The sequence below is a fragment of the Rattus norvegicus genome, chromosome 9, assembly GCF_036323735.1.
Source record: "Rattus norvegicus strain BN/NHsdMcwi chromosome 9, GRCr8, whole genome shotgun sequence".
NCBI classification, from domain to species: domain Eukaryota; kingdom Metazoa; phylum Chordata; class Mammalia; order Rodentia; family Muridae; genus Rattus; species Rattus norvegicus.
In genome coordinates this window covers 112,900,354-112,921,061 of record NC_086027.1, presented here as the reverse complement: position 1 = coordinate 112,921,061, position 20,708 = coordinate 112,900,354, and the positions used below count along the sequence as shown (strand labels likewise).

At 47.8% G+C, this 20,708-nt stretch overlaps 1 protein-coding gene across 2 annotated transcripts in view; it reads left to right on the top strand.

The window, feature by feature from the left end:
* Positions 1 to 17,773, top strand: part of Ralbp1 (ralA binding protein 1) — a 36,805-nt gene extending 19,032 nt beyond the window's left edge. For both annotated transcript variants that reach the window (NM_001393664.1, NM_032067.2), the window contains exons 3-10: positions 1,775 to 2,233; positions 5,651 to 6,000; positions 7,714 to 7,875; positions 9,000 to 9,131; positions 11,921 to 12,028; positions 13,182 to 13,303; positions 13,718 to 13,838; positions 15,978 to 17,773. In NM_001393664.1, the coding sequence (NP_001380593.1) occupies positions 1,775 to 2,233; positions 5,651 to 6,000; positions 7,714 to 7,875; positions 9,000 to 9,131; positions 11,921 to 12,028; positions 13,182 to 13,303; positions 13,718 to 13,838; positions 15,978 to 16,223 (1,700 nt within the window). In that variant the 3' untranslated portion in view covers positions 16,224 to 17,773. The remainder of the gene's footprint in view (positions 1 to 1,774; positions 2,234 to 5,650; positions 6,001 to 7,713; positions 7,876 to 8,999; positions 9,132 to 11,920; positions 12,029 to 13,181; positions 13,304 to 13,717; positions 13,839 to 15,977) is intronic.
* The last annotated feature ends 2,935 nt before the right edge of the window (positions 17,774 to 20,708 follow it).

Here is a 20,708-nt window from a genome sequence, read left to right as displayed (position 1 = left end):
CTCCAGAGGATCCATAACCTCGTAACCACCTGACCCTGGCTCCAGGGGGACCTGAAGCCTCTTGTGTAGTGAACACTGAGGACACACACACACACACACACACACACACACACACACACACACACACACACACAAATCATAGTAAGGAGTAGCCCACACATCTAATTACTTGGAAGGCAGAGAGGCAGGAAGAGCTCTTTGAGTTCAAGGTCAGTTTGAGTTCCAGGACAGTCAGAGCAATAGAAAGAGACCTTGTCTAAAATAGGTAGGCAGGTAGGTAGGTAGAAAGAAAGAAAGTAGCCAGACAAAAGGGAGGGAGGAAGGGAAGGAAGGAGAGAGAGACAGACGCCAACTGCATCGGTGCATGCATGCTTATAGTTGAACTACTGTGGAGGCCGATAAAGAAGCATGGCCTGTGGCCAGTTTAAGCCAGCCTGGGTACCATAGTGAGACTCATTCCTAAAAGCAAACCAAATGTGGTGTCAGTGCAGTTTAAAGTGATAATTTTTATTCTTTACATTACATATGTAAATTATCTTTACATGAAGAATAGTTACAGTCTATCCTGACTAGCTCCCAAATAAATGAGACAGACTATACGATTTATTTAATCACGATTTACAGCAGACCGACTGAGCAGTTATTAATCCTCTAAGCTAATCTGGCTGCCTCCCAGCCAATACCCCTGGGACACTGCATGTTAGTATTGGTCTGGCGTTCCCCTCCCTTTCCCCTGTCCTCCTCCTTCCCCTCTTCCTCCTTCTCCCCTTCCCCTCCTTCTTCCTCTCCCCTTCCCCTCCTCCTTCCTCCCCCCCCACATCGGAAGTCCTGCCCTATTCTCTCCTCTGTGCAGCCATTGGCTGATCAGCTTCTATTGACAAATGAGGAGCACTGTTGACATAACATGAAGACTGGAGATTCTTAGAGTAAGCATTACAGTGCCATGTCTGGATTGCAACCAGATATGGGGACAGAGAAGTCAGCGTTTGAGTAATGCATGGGTCCTCTACACAGGGAGGGCATAGTGACGTTGTGCTACAGACTGGCAGCTCTGAGTTGATGTTAGGGCAATTAATGTCTTTGTCAGAATACAAAAGTGGCTTCTAATATGTCAGCCAAATGAGGTAACGATTACGTTCAGCCTTCAGTCTAAAGGAGGCTGTGGCCCATGCTTCAGAAAGGCAAGTGATGGTGGGCGAGCAGGGGTCCTAAAGAAGTAGTGGGAGCACAGAAACAGTTGTGCAGTTTGTGATGTGCTTCGTGATAGGCCATGGGCACTGGCCCCATGTCTGTTTCCTAGGGTTCATCTCATTAGTCCTCTGCATTTAGTGTTTCATGTGTGTTCATCCTTAGTTTCTCAGAACTCAGCCTGCATTCATGTACTGTGTAATATGCATTATGGATGTAATATAATAAACTTCTTTCCTCTTTAACATTGATATTGCAACCAGAGCTGCTGTCTGTTGCCCTCTTGTGCTCATTAAGTGTTACTACACCGTTGTGTTTTTTGTTTTTTGTTTTTTGTTTTTTTTGGTTCTTTTTTTTTGGAGCTGGGGACTGAACCCAGGGCCTTGCGCTTCCTAGGCAAGCGCTCTACCACTGAGCTAAATCCCCAGCCCCTTTTTTGTTTTTGTTTTTTTTTTTTTTTGATGTTTTTTCTGGAGGCCCAAGAGGCTGGATAGCTAGGTACTGCCCGGTAGCAGCTTTTTGTTTCCCTTGTAGGAAGCGTGTGACACTGACACTAACCACAATTTAAACTGCATTTCCTTGGCAGCTGAAGGCTACGCTGCCTTCCAGGAAGACAGCTCTGGAGATGAGGCTGAAAGTCCTTCCAAGATGAAGAGGTCCAAGGGCATCCATGTGTTCAAAAAGCCCAGCTTCTCTAAAAAGAAGGAAAAGGATTTTAAAATCAAAGAAAAGCCCAAAGAAGAAAAGCACAAAGAAGAAAAGCATAAAGAGGAAAAGCATAAAGAAAAGAAATGTAAAGACTTGACGGCCGCCGATGTTGTTAAACAGTGGAAGGAAAAGAAGAAAAAGAAGAAGCCAACTCAGGAGCCAGAGGTGCCTCAGACGGACGCCCCGAGTCTCAGACCCATTTTCGGCGCTCCCTTGGCTGACGCAGTAGAGAGGACCATGATGTACGACGGCATCCGGCTGCCAGCTGTCTTCCGGGAGTGCGTGGACTACATGGAGAAGCACGGCATGAAATGTGAAGGCATCTACCGAGTGTCAGGTATGCTACGTGCGTTTTGCTCGGCAGTTTTAAAAAATTAACTTCACTTTACTTCCTAAAGAATGCTAACTTGTGAGGACATTCTGGCGTGGATCCTAAAGCGTAATCACTTGCGTGGTCCCTGTATAACCTCCATCGTGGTTGGTCTTCCTGTAGTTGCTGGACATAAGGATTTACTCCCAAGTCGTCCACAGCTGGCAGCAGCAGGGCAGAGGGAAGCATGTGGGTTGTAAGCAGGCTGCTGTACCGAGTCTGGTCTCAGCATCTTTCTAAGCCTAGGTGTCGGGGAGGCTGAGAGCTCTGCGAAGGAAGCTTCTCGCCAAGAGATAGCTAGTGACAGCCTTGTGATGTGCTTCCTTAGCGTGACTAAAGACACAGAGTGTTGAGTTCTGGAGGGCTGGGCCGGACGTGAATGAATGTTCCTGTCAGCCACATACAGCTGTTGCAGATGTCAGTGAAACTGACGGTCAGTTCATCCTTACACAGTTTATACGGGGAATTGTAGTTCATGCTTGGCCAGCCTGTGTTTCATCCTGGGAATCTAAAACTAAGCAATGTCTAAGTTATTTAGAAGTACAAAGACTTCTTCAAAAGCAGCATGAGTCATGTGATAACTTGGGATTCAGGTTCCAAGCTGGGTGGCATCTACGTTCTCAGAGTTATTTCTCATGAAGTGCTCCAATCACATTTCTCTCATGGTAACAGGTATGTCATACACGTTAGAACACGAGAAAGATTCAGCAAGTTCTCTATTTAATTGGTTTATATCCTTTCTGGCAAATAGATTTGATAGTTGGGGTAATATTTATATGGCCCAGTAGATAAAATGCTTCATGGTTTCTACTTTATAATATTAAACTCAAACCTACAAGTTTGGGTTTTAAGAATTTTTATGTATTGAATTTTGAAGATTTATACAGTGATAGAAGCTGTTTTCCCCACTTGATCTTGATAAGTATGAAGACTTTAGGAAGGAATGAAAGTTTCTTTGAAAATTTTCTGTAGGTTTGTTCAAAGAATTCTTTCATTTCTGATCTATTTTGATATTTGTGTGTTGTGCAGAACCTCATCATTCCTAGTAGAATGTCTCTTTTTTGTGAGAGCGAGCGCTCAGTAGTTGTTTCCACACTGACTGACAGCCAGCATGGCACACTGCCTGTGTAGCTGTGTCTCCCCTCTGCCCTCCTTGTCTGTATGGGATCTGACCCAGGCCCATGTTCATGCGAGGCGAGGGCTCCGTCACTCAGACAGCCCAGCCCCCGACCCTGGCCTTGCTACTTGGTGCCAATTGGATGGCACCTTTTTTTCTGGAGATGTTTGGTTCTCATTTATATCCGTTCCAATTTAAAAACAAATATGAAAGGGGCCAGAGAGATGTCTTGGCAGTTAAGAGCAGGGGTTGCTTTTCCAGAGGACCCGGCTTCAATTCCCAGCACCCTCATAGCAGCTCACAACTATCTGTAATCTAGTTCCAGGGGCTCTGACACCCTCTGTGGTCTCTGGGCACTAGGCCTGCACTCGTGCACAGACATACGAGGCAGAACACCTATATATGCCTATAGATACCTATATATACCTATAGATACCTGTATACACCTATAGATAAGTGAAAAGGCAAACAAATGCTAGTATGAAGGACAATCTAAATATCATCTGTATTTGCTTCATAATATTTTCTACATTAAATTACTTTTATACTACTCTATTTCTCACTGGAATTCCTTGTGAAGATTCCAGTTTTTAAAAGACAACATTTTTTTTTTCTTCTTTTTTTTTTTTTCGGAGCTGGGGACCGAACCCAGTGCCTTGCGCTTGCTAGGCAAGCACTCTACCACTGAGCTAAATCCCCAACCCCAAAGACAAACATTTTAATAATACTGACAACCTGTTTTGGTTGTCTGTGGTGGAGTAGTAAATGTTTTATAAGTCACACAAATGGAAGGTGGATGGTGGAGCACACTCATACCTCTAGCACTCAGGAGGCAGGAGGATTGTGAGTTTGAGGCTAGCCTGGGCTCCATGGTGAGTTTAAGGCCAGCTTGGGCCACATAGTGAGGTGTTATCTGCAGAAGCCATGATCAACAACATAGCAAGAGAGTGAGGGGACAAGAGCTGGTGGGACAAGGAGGGCAAGAGAATGACTGAAGTCTCAGCGATAGTTGTTGTTAATCTTGTTTTATTCAGATTGTCATAAAAAAAGAAATGGAAATTTTTCTATCTTAAAATAAAGATCACCAAAATAAGATTTGTTAATCTGGATAAGGTACAGATTTTTAATAATGCCATTCATCGAAGGTTTGTACATAAGATGGGAGTATCATTTCAAATATTAGCATTATATTAAGATGTTCAGATGAGATGACAGTTTACAGTAGACTTAATTTGTAGTTGTATGTAGTTGGTCTGTAGTTTTAAGTTTAAAAGAAGCAGCTGTTTTGATTACTGTCACTGGATTATGTCACTTAAACAGATGGGACTGAAGACAGAAGTCTGATAAGATGTTTGAAAAGCGTGCACTTGGTGTGTTGGATTCATGTGTTTTCCACTCAAATATGAAAACCAAATGGTTGTATTTTAGAAGCTTGACTTTATTTTCTTGCTCTAGCTTGGTTTGGTTCAGATTAAGAAAGCACTTAAAGAATTCAGACTTTAGGCCAGGCAGTGGTGGCCCATGCCTTTAATGCCAGCACTGCGGAGGCAGAGGCCAGCCAGTCTCTCTGAGTTCAAGGCCAGCCTCGTGTAGAGGGAGTTCCAGGACAACAAGGGCTACACAGAGAAACCTGGTCTCTAAAACCAAAACCAAAACCAAAAAAGAATTCAAACTTGAAAGTAGAAATTAGGTGGGTGTTATATAATAGAGAAGAGTTTTCCACAAGCTTGTTATGCTAGGAAACTTGGTTCTGCATTTGGAATAACTTATTTACAGAGAAACAGCTGGTAACGGCTGCATGTGACAGTTGCATTTTTGGGTGTCCGTCTTGAGGTCTCAGGAACTTGGCTCTCTGTGCATAGTGTATGTGCTCAGATTATAGCTTCATTTCCCCCTGAATTTTCATCTAACTTACATTATATTTAAATTTTTTCCTGGATTAAACATTTTCTTAATATTCCATGGTTTCTGGGAATGTTAAGTTTCCAGCTGTGGTTTTATGTGCCGTGTTCATAGAGAGTTCTGTGACTCATCTGCAGACACGGATTCTACCAGGAGGATTTGAGCTTAGTTCTGAGAAGGGCCTCACTGTAGCCCAGGCTGGCCGACTTGAACTGGCAGCAGTCCTCCTGCCTCAGCCTCTAGTGCTGCTGAGGTCACAGGCACATGCCCTAGCCTGGCTCCTGTGTCTGCGGCAGGTGTGTATGGTGGGGGGGGGAGTGTGTCTGATTCTGATATTCTCTCTCTCCTAAATTTAATATTTTAAGGAATCAAATCAAAGGTAGATGAGCTGAAAGCAGCCTATGACCGAGAGGAGTCTCCAAACTTGGAAGAATATGAACCTAACACTGTAGCCAGCTTGCTGAAGCAGTATCTGCGAGACCTTCCCGAGAATTTGCTTACCAAAGAGCTTATGCCCCGATTTGAAGAGGCTTGTGGGAGGACCACAGAGGTGGAGAAAGTGCAGGAGTTCCAGCGCTTGCTCAGGGAACTGCCGGAGTACAACCATCTTCTGCTCTCCTGGCTCATTGTGCACATGGACCACGTCATCGCGAAGGAGCTGGAAACCAAGATGAACATCCAGAACATCTCCATAGTGCTGAGCCCAACCGTCCAGGTACGGTGCTGCCACACGCACTCGGTGTAACTGTCCGGGTTCGGGTGTAACCGTCCTGGTACGGGTGTAACCGTCCGGGTACGGGTCCTGTCCACACACACTCTTTTGGTGCTGTTACTGGGAAATTAGAGAACATGTCTGTGGCTGACTCGCAGATAAAACAGTGACTCCAAGGAGGATATTGCGTCAGCCTGACCACAGATCTTCTCTGGCCATGTGTGGGCAGTGCCACCATGGAGAGATAGGAGCATAGTTTGTGGAGTGTGAATGTGCTACCTGCTTGGATCAAGCACAAAGGGCTGTGGTGTTTGCTTGGCAGGTCTGACTGAGGACTTCACCTGTACGATGGATCCCGAGAGAGGTGCTGTGTTGCCTCTCAGTCTGAGAAGTCAGTTAGGGAGTTAAGTGGAACATTGCTTGTGTTTTCGTTTTACTCACATGCATATCTGGCATCCTGTTGTATATGTGTGTTCATGTTTGTATGTGGGAATTGCGTGTGTGTAGCCATACATGTAGATGTATGCATGTTTATGTGGCGGTCATAGGACAACATTGTTCCTGTTCCTTAGGCACCAACCGTCCACCTTTCTTCTTATATAGGGTCCCTCGCTGGCCGGCAAGCTTCAGGGACCCTGCATAGGTGTGCACAACCATGCCCAACATTTTTTTAAGGTGAATTAGGGATATTGAACTCAGGTCTCTATGTTTGCATGACGAACGCTATCTTCCTGGCCTACGGTGCCTGTGTCACACTCTACTCAGTTGATTCCTCAAAGAAAGTCTTTAGAAGAGCTGATATTCTATGTGTCAGAGAGAGGGGGGGACGGATGAAAAAAGGAGACAGTGACTCTGTTTTGTTGTTCTTTGTTTTTTGTTTGTTTGTTTGTTTTCCGAGGCAGGGTTTCTCTATGTAACCCTGGCTGTCCTAGAACTCACTCTGCAGACCAGGCTAGTCTTGAACCCACTCAGATATCCTCCTGCCTCTTCCTCCCAAGGTGTGCACCACTCTAATATTTAATTAAAGTCCTCTTTTTGGTTGGTATGTGGGGTCCTGACCATATGTCATTATGCTCTATTATAAGAGGATACTTTGTTTTGCTAAAGATATTTTCATTAGTTATTAGTTAATATTTTAAAAACTTTCTCATATTTCCCAAATATTATGATCATTTTTGTTAGCCTGGATTTGGAATTTGGTCAGTGCTGCATTGTTACTCAGTGTTGCCATAACCTGAGCGCTTGTTCAACAGAAGCTCCAAGAACAAGGGAGTCTGAGCCAGGAAAAAATGTCCTCTCTTGGTTGTTCAGCCATCCTGCAGCTCTGGCTTCCCAGTACGGGGACATCCTGGAGCCTGTTGCTGCGTGTGTGCCGGAGAGGTGCCAACCTCTTCAGAAGGTCACTGTGTGTACAGAAGCTCTCAGAGTACATAGGAAGTGACCAGTAGGTATTTAAGTCCAGTTAGTGGGTGACGACGGGAGAGTGCACATCAGTGGCACTGCATTTCGTGTCCTTTACTGCTCTTCCCTTCTGGTACTAGAGAACCTGACTTAAGCAGGGCTTTCATGTGCTCTTAAATTGATAATTAGTGAAGCATCTTTGGTCCCTCCTATAGAGATGTCATGGCATCCAGAATTAATGCACAGTGTGATTGATAAAGGTAGGTAAGAGATCACTTCCATGGTCTTAGGCAACACTAAATCTGTTTTCTGCAGATCAGCAACCGGGTCCTGTATGTGCTTTTCACACACGTGCAAGAGCTCTTTGGCACCGTGGTCCTGAAGCAAGTAACGAGACCTCTGCGTTGGTCCAACATGGCCACAATGCCTACACTGCCAGAGACCCAAGCAGGCATCAAGGAAGAAATCAGGAGACAGGTGTGTGCTGCCCTGCCTGCCCCTTCCCTGCCCCTCCCTGCCTGGTTCTGTGCTGCCCACAAAGGGCTATGGAATGGGTTGGTGAACCCTAGCTTGGGGAGTAGGGAGCTGTTCCTGTGTGTAGTCCATGACTCTTGTGTGTTGAGGTTGTGGGACCACACCCAGTTTTGTGCAGTGCTGGGGCTGGAACCCAGGGCCTTATGCAAGTACCTGTCCATTGAGCTCTGCTCCTGTCATGGGCATGAAGAACATGCTCTTCTTGTTCCACTTCTACCTGGTCCTAGTTCATATGGTGTAAGTGAGCAGCCATGGTAGGAATAGCATAAGGCTTTAAATTCCCACTCTGCTCATTCTTTTCTTTTCTTTTTTCTTTTTTTTTTTTAATTTATATATGAGTGCACACCAGGTCTCATTACAGATGATTGTGAGCCACCATGTGGTTGCTGAGAATTGAACTCAGGACCTCTGGAAGAGCAGTCAGTGCTTTTAACCACTGAGCCCTCTCTCCAGCCCTGCTCATTCTTGACATGCTAATTTTAGACAAATTGTTCAACATCCTTAAACCTTGGTGTTCTCATTTTAGAGTGGATCAGCTCAGGGGATGAGTGTGGGAGATGACACATGGGAAGGACTCAGCCACAGCTGATCTCAGACATGTTTGCTTTTCTATGCCCTCACCCCTCATGCTTCACAGCTCAGATACTGGAAATTAGGGATATTTAATCATTTACCCTGTGTGTGTGTGTGTGTGTGTGTGTGTGTGTGTGTGTGTGTGTGTGTGTGTCTGTGTGTGTGTGTCTGTGTGTCTGTGTGTTGGGGATGGAGAGACAGACTGACTGGTAAGAAATTCAAGACTTGAGTAAAACCTTGAGGCGGTTGATGGCCTTGTGTGACTATTACCACAAGCCTGTTTTTCTTGTTGGCTGAGCTCTACTTATCAGTTACTGTGAGGAGGAACAAAAATGTGGGTGAATAATGGAATGAGGGTCTAATCCCCCGTATCACCAATGGGAGAGCGTACGAGGTCGGCAGGGGCGGGGAGTTGCTGCTGTTGCTATGCAGAATGAAAACTGAGCTGCTGTCGGATAGTGAGATGGCAGCTTCTGTGTCTTTTTCTTATCTAGGAGTTCCTTTTGAACTGTTTACATCGAGATCTGCAGGGCGGGATAAAGGACTTGTCTAAAGAAGAAAGATTATGGGAAGTACAGAGGATTCTGACTGCCCTCAAGAGAAAGCTGAGGGAAGCTAAAAGACAAGTGAGTCATTCTCTTATATCCTGTGTAGTAAATCTGCAGGGAGTGTGGCCGAGCCCTCTATACACTGCTGTAAGTTATTTCTTCTAAAAGGAGCATACCTGTCTGTTGGCGTTAAATTCTCTGGTGGGAAATTTATTCACACAAATGTTTTTTGTTCTATGTCATTCATACTTTAGCATGGTATAAATCAAATTAAGTTTAGAAAGAATTTTCTTTTTTTAATTACAAGTTGATCGCTTTTATTATTTCTGCCTGGTTTGTGTCTGAACAGAGCTTTGTAAGGGTGAGAGACCTCTGGAGAGAGACTGCTCAGAAATTTGAGTTTTGAATGGAAATTCAGGGCTTGATGCCCAGGAGGGCTCCTGCTGTAGAGACTTCACCTTGTGGCTGCTGTGCTGGGAGGGCACAAGGCCCACTTCTGGTTTTATGCTAGTTTGCTGTGTAAAGCTTGCGTTTGGACTCAGTTTTTCAGCCATCAAAGCTAAACTCCACACCCTGAAAGATCTTACAAGCCACATGCAGATCCAGCAGCAGATTTGAGTAGCACAGCCTACAGACAGACACTAGTTAGCACCTCTCAGACCTGGAGAGTGGAGTAGTGGGTTATTGAGGCGACAGGCACCTAAGGCCTTTTGCTTTGAGGTTAGAGTGCTTGTTGAGGGGACAAGTCTAAGATTGGCATAACCGCACCCAGTTTTCAGGATGTGTAGCCTGGGAAGGAAGCCTTTCATATTATTGTTCTCTCTAGCTCACTTAATGGTCTGCCCTTTGTTTCCTGTCTTATGACCTCTTGTTTGTTTGTTTGTTTGTTTGTTTGTTTGTTTGTATGTTTGTTTTAATAAGCTCTCTTGTGGCCCAGTAGTCTCAAATTGGTTCTATAGTCAGGGTGACCTTGAACTCTTGATCCTGCTGCCTCTGCCTGGCATGTGCTGGATGGTAGGCTCGGGACATCATGCTTGGCTTTGGACGTGTGCCTGAGTTTCACAGGGCAGATTGCACTGTCCAGCAGCCCTACGTGAAGGGTCCCTGCCATAGGACAGAGGTAGATGTTTGCCTTTTGTGTCTCTTAGTTGTGTGTCTGTTATCAAAGGCCCACGGCTGTGGAGATAGATGGCTTAGTTGGTGAAGTGCCTGCTTTGGCAAAAGTAAGGAACAGAATTCAGTCCACAGCACTCACACCTAGGAGTTATGTGCTTGTGTCATGGCTTATGCCTATGATCAGCACTGGAACAGCAGGAGGGCCCTGGGCTTGAAGGCCAGCCAGTGCAGAGGACTCCATGAGAGACCATGACTCAAAATTAAGTCGGAGAACTGACTGAGGAATGACATCTGACAAATGACTTCTAGCCTCTACCCATGTGTGCACAAGTACATGACTATACAGGTTTGTGTACACACACACACACACACACACAGAACTTTGGTATTGAGCTCAGAAGCAGTGTGGGGGTATGACAAGAGATGGCTGTCTTGTCTTCTTCCCTTTACCAGTTGTAGTCTCTCCCCGACCATTCCCTCCCCTTGCTGCCTTATTTTTTAGCTATACACCCAGGTTCCTTCATGCTGGCTTTACTTTTGAGGGAGAACTTACTTAAAGACATATCATTCAGTGGATTAATGACTGAAAATATGAACAAAGTCTAGCACCAGTTTAAACCTTGCTATCCTCTTGTCACTTTCCCAGAAATTAACTGTACGATTGTTTATCATACACCCCAGAAATCCACTCACAGCATTTATCCTCTAGGGGAAGCAGCAGCAACCTTTAAGCCTTCACTAAACACGGGCAACTTCGTAACAGCTGGAAGCAGCAGCCGGAGCCCTGCAGCTGCTGGGGGACATAAGCTGAGGGGTCCGCGTGCTGCTTCTCACTCGGCCACTGTTCATGCAGCACAGTAGACAGGCACATCTTAAAGCCAAGTGTGAGGCTACAGACGAGTGACTTGTTGGTCAGCTCCCCTGAGACATGACAGAGGCTGTGGGGATAGAGAGGGTCCGGCACCACAAGCGGTGTAGCAACGGGATGTTTCCTAACAGGGTGGTGGGGGTGGCTACTTGACTGTGTGTATTTGGTAAAATTAGTTAAATTAGGCTTACAATTGACACCCCAGTAGCTCCCTTCAAGATGTCTCATGTAGTCTAGACTAAGGGAGCGTATTCATCAGAACTATGCATTTTTCATAGTGCAGCCATAGACCAAGGTGACCATGTTGTATTCTTTCCTTACTTTAAAACGTTTATTTGTGTGTGAGTGTGCGCGTGGGTGTGGACGTGCCATGGCATACCTGTGGAAGTCAGAAGGACTTGCCGGAATCAGTTCTCTCCATCATGTGAGTCCTGGGGAGGGGAGGGGACCCAGGTTGTCTGGCTTTCTGATAGCAAGTAAGTGTCCACCACAGAGCCGCCTAGCGGTCTCTACCCACATTACAGTCTTTGATGGCTTGGTTTGGGTTTTGCCTTTTGAGGTGGGGTCTTTCTGTGTTGTCTTGACTGTCCTGGAACTTACTGTGTAAACCAGGGTGGCCTTGAACTTACATAGGTCCTCCTACCTCTGCCTCCTGAGTGCTGGGATTAAAGGCCTGTTCTTGTTCCACTATGCCTGGTCCTACCTACAGTACCTTCTAAGCCTGGTTAGCAGATGTCCAGCCATCATTACAGACAGTCCCCTGCTGCTGCTGCTGCTGCTGCCACCGCTGCCGAGGTTTCCTATCTTGTTAATTTGAGAGGGCCACTTGTTGACTATGTGGTACATGTGGGCTGAACAATAAATCGTGTGTTGTCTTTGACAGGAGTGTGAGACCAAGATTGCACAGGAGATAGCCAGCCTTTCGAAGGAGGATGTTTCCAAAGAAGAAACGAACGAAAACGAGGAGGTCATAAATATCCTCCTTGCCCAGGTACCTTTCCCTTCCCAAAGGGATTCACTTTCCAGATAGAAGCTCAACTACAGACTTTTTAAACCAAAGTTGTAATGGACTGGCTCAAAAGAACTTGTTCCTATTCTGTACTGTGTGTGCTGAGATGTTAAGTGTAGAGAAGAAGCTGCCTTCTGTCTGGCTTCCTGGTCTCTGTGAGTCTACACAGAAGTTTGTGTTGTTGGCATGTCCCTGATTTAAAAAACAGAAACAAAAACTCTGAGGAGAGAGAAGTTGCAGATTATTTTCTTGAGAGTTCCCACCTGAGGTTTCTTGGCATACAGCTCCATCCACATGTAGGGCAGACAAAGAATGTCAGTGTGTTTGCACGTGGAGAACCGGCCTCTTTCAGGGGCTTTTCAGTGCTTCCTGGGCTGTGCCCATGGCGCTCCTTGTCTGCAGGGAGTTGCTGATGCTTGTGCTTCCGAGTCCTCCTCTGCTCTACTGTTCTCTAGGCCTGAGGACCCGAGATGGAGTGCAGACAGGCTCTCTCCCTGGGGCTCTTCTCGAGCAGTTTAGGAAGGAATGGTTGACCTGTCCAAAAGGCATGGCTGGGGATGGTGAGGAAGGAAGGGAAACCCTGTAACCTTTCCTCCTCTCTGCTCTGCCTTGCACCTGACATTGCTGCCAGCCACACATGCTTCTCTTGGGCCTTTTCCTAGTGACACTGTGAGAAGCCGCTGTGTCCCTGAATCCTGAGAGCCAGGAAGCAGAGCAGATGGTGTTTAGGTTATGTTTGCTTATGCACGCGTGTTGCACACACAAATGCTCAGATGCCCACGGGGCCAGAAGAAGGTATTGGATCCTCCTCTAGCAGGTGGTTGTGAGCCCCTGAGGCGGGTGCTGGGAGCTGGACTTGGGTCCTCTGAGGAAGAGTAAGTGCTCTTAACCGCCGAGCAGCCTCCCCAGCCCTGAGCAAGCCAAAGCAGATGCTGACATTTGGTCCTTTGCCTTGGGTGGCCAGCTCACAGGAGCCTGTGAGAGCAGCAGCAGGTTCTTGTGTGCGTTTCGTTGGCGTTGTGTGCGTTTGTCTAGACATTCTCTCAACATGGCTAGGCAGCTTTTCCTGATTCCGAGACAATAGCACGGTGGAGGTGGTAACCTTGTCCACCCCGAGCCGCTATCACTGTTTCAGGAGAATGAGATCCTGACTGAGCAGGAGGAGCTCCTGGCCATGGAGCAGTTTCTGCGTCGTCAGATCGCCTCGGAGAAAGAAGAGATTGACCGCCTCCGAGCTGAGATTGCGGAGATCCAGAGGTACAGGGCACACGGGGCTGGAAGGTTCAGCCATGTTGTGGTTTACATGAGCAGAGCTGTTTTAGTCAGTAGTTCTCAACTTCCTAATGCGCCAAGCCTTCAACAGTTCCTCACGTTGTGGTGACCCCAGCCATAGCATTATTTGCTTTGCTATTTCATAATTGTAATTTTGCTACTGTTATGAATCATAATGTAAATACTGATATGCAGCTGGATGGTCTTAGGCGACCGCTGGGAAAGGGTTGTTTGAGACCCACAGGTCGAGAACCAGTGTTTTAGCCATTCCTATAAAAGAACTGGGCTTCTGAATGTCAGTCCCTGTGGGCTCCTTAGAAGGTCTTACACAGCCTTGGGTCAGGTAGCTTCTCTAGCTGGCCTCTGAGTACTCCATAACGCTCCCTTGTCTCCACACAGTCGCCAGCATGGCCGCAGCGAGACAGAGGAGTACTCCTCTGACAGCGAGAGCGAGAGCGAGGATGAGGAGGAGCTGCAGATCATTCTGGAAGACTTACAGAGGCAGAATGAAGAGTTAGAAGTAAGTCTGGGGGACAGTACCCAGGAATCAGCAACTTCAAGTGTTCTTGACCACAAACCACCTATTTTCCTGCTGGAGACTTGTGGAGGAGAATTCAAGGACCTTGTTTTTTGTTTTTTTTTTTTTTAAAGATTTTATGTATATGAGAACACTATCACTGTCTTCAGACACACCAGAAGAGGGCGTCAGATCCCATTACAGATGGTTGTGAGCCACCATGTAGTTGCTGGGAGCTGAACTCAGGACCTCTGGCAGTCAGTGCTCTCAACCACTGAGCTGTCTCTCCAGCCCCCTGAGAGAGAGCATTCTTACCAGGATGGGGCGTGTGCTCTAGGCCGTCTAGCCTTGGTGTATAAGTGAGCCTATAAAAGCTGAATGGTGCCTGGCCACAGACCTCCGTGGCCTTGCAGTGGAGAAAGTGAGTCCCTTGAATCGGCCCATTGTAAACTGAGGGACAGTTGTCTTGTAGTCCTTGCCCCACAGAGCAGCAGATGTGACCAAATGCCAGGGAAGCTCCACTGAGAAGGAAACACTGTCCAAGTAATTTCCTTTCTCATCCCAAATAAAACATTGTCACACTGTCTCCTGTGAGGACGACTGGGTGAACAGGACGCCTTTGCTTCATCCATGTTCACTCAACTGCCAGGCAAGTGCACAGGGGAGTCTAGAGTTGCACAGTGGCTGGGCATGGCGGCTCAGGAAGCAAAGGTAGGCGTTTCTGAGTTGTTGGCCAGCTTGGTCTACAGAGTGAGTTCTAGGACAGTCAGGGCTTGAAAAATCACAGCAAAAAGATAGGAAAACTATTGTTGCCGGAGCGATGGCTCAGCAGTTAAAGCACTGGCTGCTCTTCCAGAGGACCAGGTTCAGTTCCCAGCACCCACATGGCTGCTCACAACCGTCTGTAACTTCAGTTCCAGGGGATCCAACACCCTCACACAGACACGCATGAAGGTAAAACACCAATGCACATTAAATAAAAATAGTATTTTAAGAATTGCCCACCGCTGCTGTCCACTGTTGGGAGGGTGGGCCGAGTGAGGGGCAGTGATGCTCTTAACACTTGTAGCAGATGGCTCTCCTGGGGAAGAAGCAGGTAGGGATCCAGTGACATGGCCCAGCAGGTGGAGGCAGTACGGCCTGAGGACCTGGATTGACGCCAGCTCCCTTCACATGCACCCAGCCGTGTATCCGCACCCATTGAGTGATCCCAGCACTCGGGAAGCAAGAGGCAGGTGTGGAGCTCTGAGTTTGAGGCTAGCCTGGTCGATAGAGTTGAGACCTTGTCTTGAAAAACCAAATCAGAAAAGGAAGCTCGTGTGAGTAAGACAGGGATCCTGGGAGTTCTGCCCTGGAGAAGACACATGGGTGCCTTATGGGAATTCTGCCCTGGAGAAGACACATGGGTGCCTTAGTTTGCTCTTGCTTTCCTGAACAGAAAGTCAGACAGCAGAATTGTGTAGTGTTTTGTTGTGCATAATGTGTAGGCCCATTAACACAGCTTTTTCTGCTTGGGCCAAAGCGGCTGCCCTGAATCTTGCCACGTTCTCAGTAGGGGAGAAAAGGGTCAAGGCACACCCAGTGTCACACTGAGTAGGCAGTGGGGCTGGTGCCTGTGCTCACTTCATTGGAGCAAAGGTGTCTGTTAGAGGGCACACCCAGCTGCTGAGGATGCTGGGAAATACTGACGAAGAAGAGGGCATTCTGATGGCTGGGGTGGTCGCTGTACAAATTACTGCTGAACGAGCACAGCACACAAGGACAGATTTTACAGAGAAAATGGTCTCAGCTTTTATCCCCGCTCTCATTCCCTCTCCTCAGTGCTGTTAAAATTACCTGTGTTACTCCCTGGTGGGCTTCTCAGAAACCAGGGTGAGGAAAGAAGCCATTGAAGCACTGTACTTAGTCAGCAATGGTTCTGTCGGTGCCTTGTTTTCTAAGTGTGTTTACTGCTTTGTCACTAGGCCTCCAGTGGTATTTATTTGTCTTCCTGTCTTGTGCTGACCAGTCAGGTCGTCTGAAGTAGAACTGGACCCTTGCTTAGGACAGCTTGCTTGCAGCCTGTCCTGTGTTCTTCTGCCCTGATTCCTTGTCCATCTGACCTTGCTTAAGTGGTACCTGCCCTCCCTCTCATTCTTTCAGATAAAGAACAATCACTTGAACCAGGCAGTCCATGAAGAGCGGGAGGCCATCGTTGAGCTCCGAGTGCAGCTCCGGCTGCTCCAGATGCTGCGAGCCAAGTCTGAGCAGCAGCTCCAGGAGGAGGAGGAGCCCGAGAGGCGAGGGGGCACAGGCCCACTACCCTGTGAAGGTGTCCTCGAGGTGAGAGCAGCCAAGGAGCAGGCGAAGCCCTCGCCCAGCAAAGACCGGAAGGAGACGCCCATCTGAACTGCCCCGGCCCTGTGCATCGTACTGTAAGCGAGAGTCCGCTGCCTGTCCTGCCGGGCAGCGTTCTGTGAAGGCTCTCAGAGACGCTCGCTCTTGCACACGTCTGACTCCGTGTCAGGCTCAGGTCCTGGGAGAGTGAAGGGGTGGACACTCGGGGGTGGGGGGCTTGCAGGGAACACAGGTATTTCCAGATAGTGTCAGCTTATTTGAAAATTAATTTTCTTTGTTAAAAATAACTATTTTAACCCTTGAGTGGCTTCTTTTTAAACCAAAAAACTTTTTGCTTTTTTTTGTTGTTGTTTAAATCACAGCAGAATCAGGATCTCTTTCTTATCAAAGGGTGGGAACCAAACCAGGTCACTTCTGCGCCTGCCTTGTGGACGCTCGTGGTCTCACCAGCCCTGCAGGGTCCCTGGCCACTCTTGCTTGTGCCTTCCACACCTTTTGGTGCAGATTGTTCAGTGGGGAGCTGCCTCATATTCTCTGACTGGCCAAAAAGGCTCTCGCTGGGGTTCCCTGTACCTGCCCTGTGTGTACCACTTTGCTTTTCCAGCTCCGGGTCTGTCAGTGTGAGTCAGGACGGCCCAGTTTGGTTGCAGACGGAGGTTACCATGCAGCCTGCCACCAGCCTGGGCAGGGCAGGCCACCCACTCACTGCCAGGGAGCAGCAAGGGCCTCTTCTCAGAGGTGGTCAGAGATGACCACCTTGACCCTGAGGTTGCACAGGACACTTCTCACACCAGGGTCCTTTTCCACACTGACCTTCCAGGAAAGTCACCTTCCACAGTGACTTCAGTTGCTAGCTTGGGCTGGGATACCCACACCTCTGCCAGGATAAGCCATGTAGATGCTGTCATGCACAACTTTCACCTGTCCATGTCATCTCAAGGGGCTGCTTAAGGACTCTGACAGAACTGAGCGGAAGGAAGGAAAGCGTAACTGTAATTGACCCCCCCTGGTGTTTGCCTCTAACCTGGACGACTGCTCCCAGCGGTCTGGGAGGCCGGACTCTTAGGCAACCGGATTTCACTGTCAGATGAGTGGCCCCCAGGGAGGTCCCCTGTGGCTCTGAAGACAAATCCCACACTCTAAAGTGAGCGACAAACCCACAGGAGGGCTCCGGTCTACTCCTAGTTAGTATTTATTTCAGCACCTGTTGGTGCGATTTTTCGTTAGCCTCTACCTATTGCACTGTTGTGACTTGTTGGCCATTATTTGATTTTTGTACGGAAAAAAAAGCTTTGTTATAGAAATCAGCATACTATTTTTTTAAATCTGGAGAGAAGATATTATGGAAACTGGAAACGTGGTCAGGTGTCAAATGTAAATGTATAAATGCCTTGCTGCACCCGTCAGATGTGCAACACTCATTCTATATTTGCTGGCAATATTGAGGAATTCTTTTTGTTTGTGTAAACTCTAATTTCTATCAAGGTATCATGGGTTTTTAAAATTTCATTACAAATGTCTCAATGTTGGTTAACTAATTTTTGCCAGGACCATTATTGATTAAGGAAATAAACTCAGCAGCCATTTGAGAAAAAAAAAAAGCCTTTATTGTACACTCTTTTCTTTGAAATACTTGCATACCCAGCATCCGACAGAGTCAGTGGAAGGTAGAGAGCGAGTGGGAGGTTGTATTCCACCTCATTCCTCACCCATGCCAGGCACATGCTGTGTCCCTGCTGCGGCCTCTCAGCCCGAATCTCACTGTGCTTGCTGACTCAGTGTGCCATCCCTGAACCCTGACAGTTTCCTGATGCTGTTGGGAAAGCAAGCTTTGCCTTCTAGGTCAAGCCTAGACCCATCTTTGCCCAGCTGTTAGAGTTTACCGAGGTTTGCATTTTAAATGTGAAGTGAGGATATGGGGCAGCCAGCGCTCTGGCGATGTGTGACACACATCTGAGTTGTCTGGCTTGTACAGTCTAACTCAGCCTCAGAGTTCATGTTGGTTTACAGAAGCTTCCAGACACCCTGCCGTGACCTCTAACTTCAGGGATCTGGAGATGGAGTGACGGTGAGGACCGGCTGTCCTCTGCAGGTGACTCTGCACTGAGCACTGGGCCTGACTGAAGTCCTGAGTATAGAGGTCCAGTGGCTACACAGGAAGCCGGGAGTGCTGGGAGCGCCTGCAGTTCTCCCTCCGCAGAAATGAGGGTCCCGCAAGTCTGATAGCTGGCCGCCCAGCAGGCTGACATCGGGTGTCTTCTCTCAATGGTTTGTCATTTTTATTAGTATTAAATTATCTTTTTACATAGCAAGTAGAATATATATCTTATGGTATTCCATATGTAACACACTCGGATCACATCACCTCTTCCCTGTGTCTGTCCTTCGTGTGTTTAAGAGACTGTCTCCCAGCACACGTCCTGGTCCTCCGGCTTAGGCTCTGCACTTGCCCATCGTGCTCCCCAGCATTAAGTGTACAAGACGATTTGTGGCTGTATTGATTGGGATGAACACCCCAGTCGGTCTCTGCGTTTTGACCGGCTATGGTTCCTGTAATCTCTGCCTGCCGCCAGCAGCAGCTTTTGGTGGTCGTGAGGATCTGTCTTTAGAATGACCCTGGTGAGGAGAATGACTGCGGCCCTCTGGGTTCCACATCCTCATCAGGCTTAGGCACTTGGCTGAGTTTATAGAGCTAGGCGTGGCCTCTCTGCCAACAGGGCCGTAGTCTGACGGGATTGACTGTGGTATTCCGCCATGTTGATTACCATTGCTTTACAGGGAGGTGGTTTGATCCCTCTACTGTGGTCCCCAGTGAGGAGCCTTCCAGGTGAAATCCAGATGGTTCTGGCACATCCTGTGGTGGAAGTGTGTGCGCCTTCAGCAGTGAGGTCTTTACTTTTTTTCTGGATGGCGCAAAGGCCTGTACGGTTTGGGGAGCTCTTGGACTCGCCTGGCCAACAGCTCTAAAGGAGGCTCCCTGGGCCAGCACTGGGGTTTTGTTAGATGTTCTGTGTAATTTGGGGGGAAGTATCACTCTGGTCACATATACATGCACGTAAGGTTTTCTGACACAGTCTGTAGCTTGGCTGTCCTAAACCTCAGTATGTAGATTAGATTATTAGGTTAGGCTGTGGCCTCTGCCTCCGGAGTGCTGGCGTGCAGAGGTGCACACCACGCCTGGCTCTGGAGTTCAGAGTGGTCGTAACCTAATGTCCTGTGGCTTTTCTGGTAGCCTTAGTGGTCTCTATCCCTCCTCCCTCTCCTGCAGGTAGGTCTCCATCCATTCTCTTCGTAGCAACTGTTTATTCCCCTCCAGTGTTTCCCACGACACAGCCCCATTCTCCTGGTATCTGGTTACGCCAGGTATATCTGCATCTGAAGATTATACCTGTGTCACCTCAGTAGTCTATTTTCTAGTTCTCTCTACTTGCCTGCAAATGTAATGCTTCCCTTATTTACAGCGGAACAGGATCCCATCGAGTATACGCTCCTTGTTATTTGAGATGTTTTTCACTGATTTCATCCACACTGGCTGTGAGCTTCTGGAATCCTGTTTCCTTGTCTCCAGCCCCCCTGCCCCTGGCTCTGCCCCTGGCTCCCCCATACCCGCCCTGGGGTTATAGGCACACATGGGTGCAGAGGGTTTGGAATGTGGCCCAGGGACAAGTGACAAAATGGCAGCGTTTATGCTCACTAAGCTTGAGGTGAGAAACTAATGTCTTCCCAGTTACCCTGGGCCTGGAGGTCACAGCAGAGTTGGACAGGCGGATATGGAGCACAGTGCTCCTCCCCGGGCTGCATGCTCACCCTCCTGGCCACCGTCTGCAGACCCTGGTAAGGTAGTGCTCAAAATTCCAACTCTGTAGAGAACGCTTTAACCAGAGCTGGGGCCATGCTGCCCGCTGCCCACTGCCTCGTACCAAGCAGCCAGAAGAGCCAACACACACGTGTCCTTTAACAAAGCTGCCAATTTTACAACTGTTGTTCCTTCCATTGGGACAGCTGCTCTATCCCAGTGCTATTTGAAGTTCTAGGGGTTAAGAAAAACTGAAGTGTAGGTGTCACAGTTAACTCCCCAGACTTCAGGAAAACGTTCATGTGCCAATGAAGAGGCCATTCCCTGGGCTACCGTGCAAGCAAGCAGGGACTCTAGTTCCAGGTGGGAGGAGGGAGGAGGGGGCAGTCAGCAGGAGGACATAGGAAAGTCTGTGCTGCTTAAGTCAGAAACTGCAAATACTTCTAAACGAAGGAGGGAGGGACCTGCTAGGGGAGAGGTGACCAAGCTGGCTCTGAAAAACATGGCTTCTCTACAATGAACAGAAGTGGGGAGGGGCTACAGTACTAAAGATCCTGCAAGACCAAATGGTGATGAGGGAGTTAAGATGTTGCAGACCGAAACCACATTCTCTTGTACTTGCTTGCCTTAGTTTCTTTGAAAACCATTCTCTGCCCACCCTTGTGTCTGACCTAAGGTCCCTGTCACTAGCAAAAATCCTCACAATGAATTCTCAGCAAACCATTAGTTTCTACCAGTCC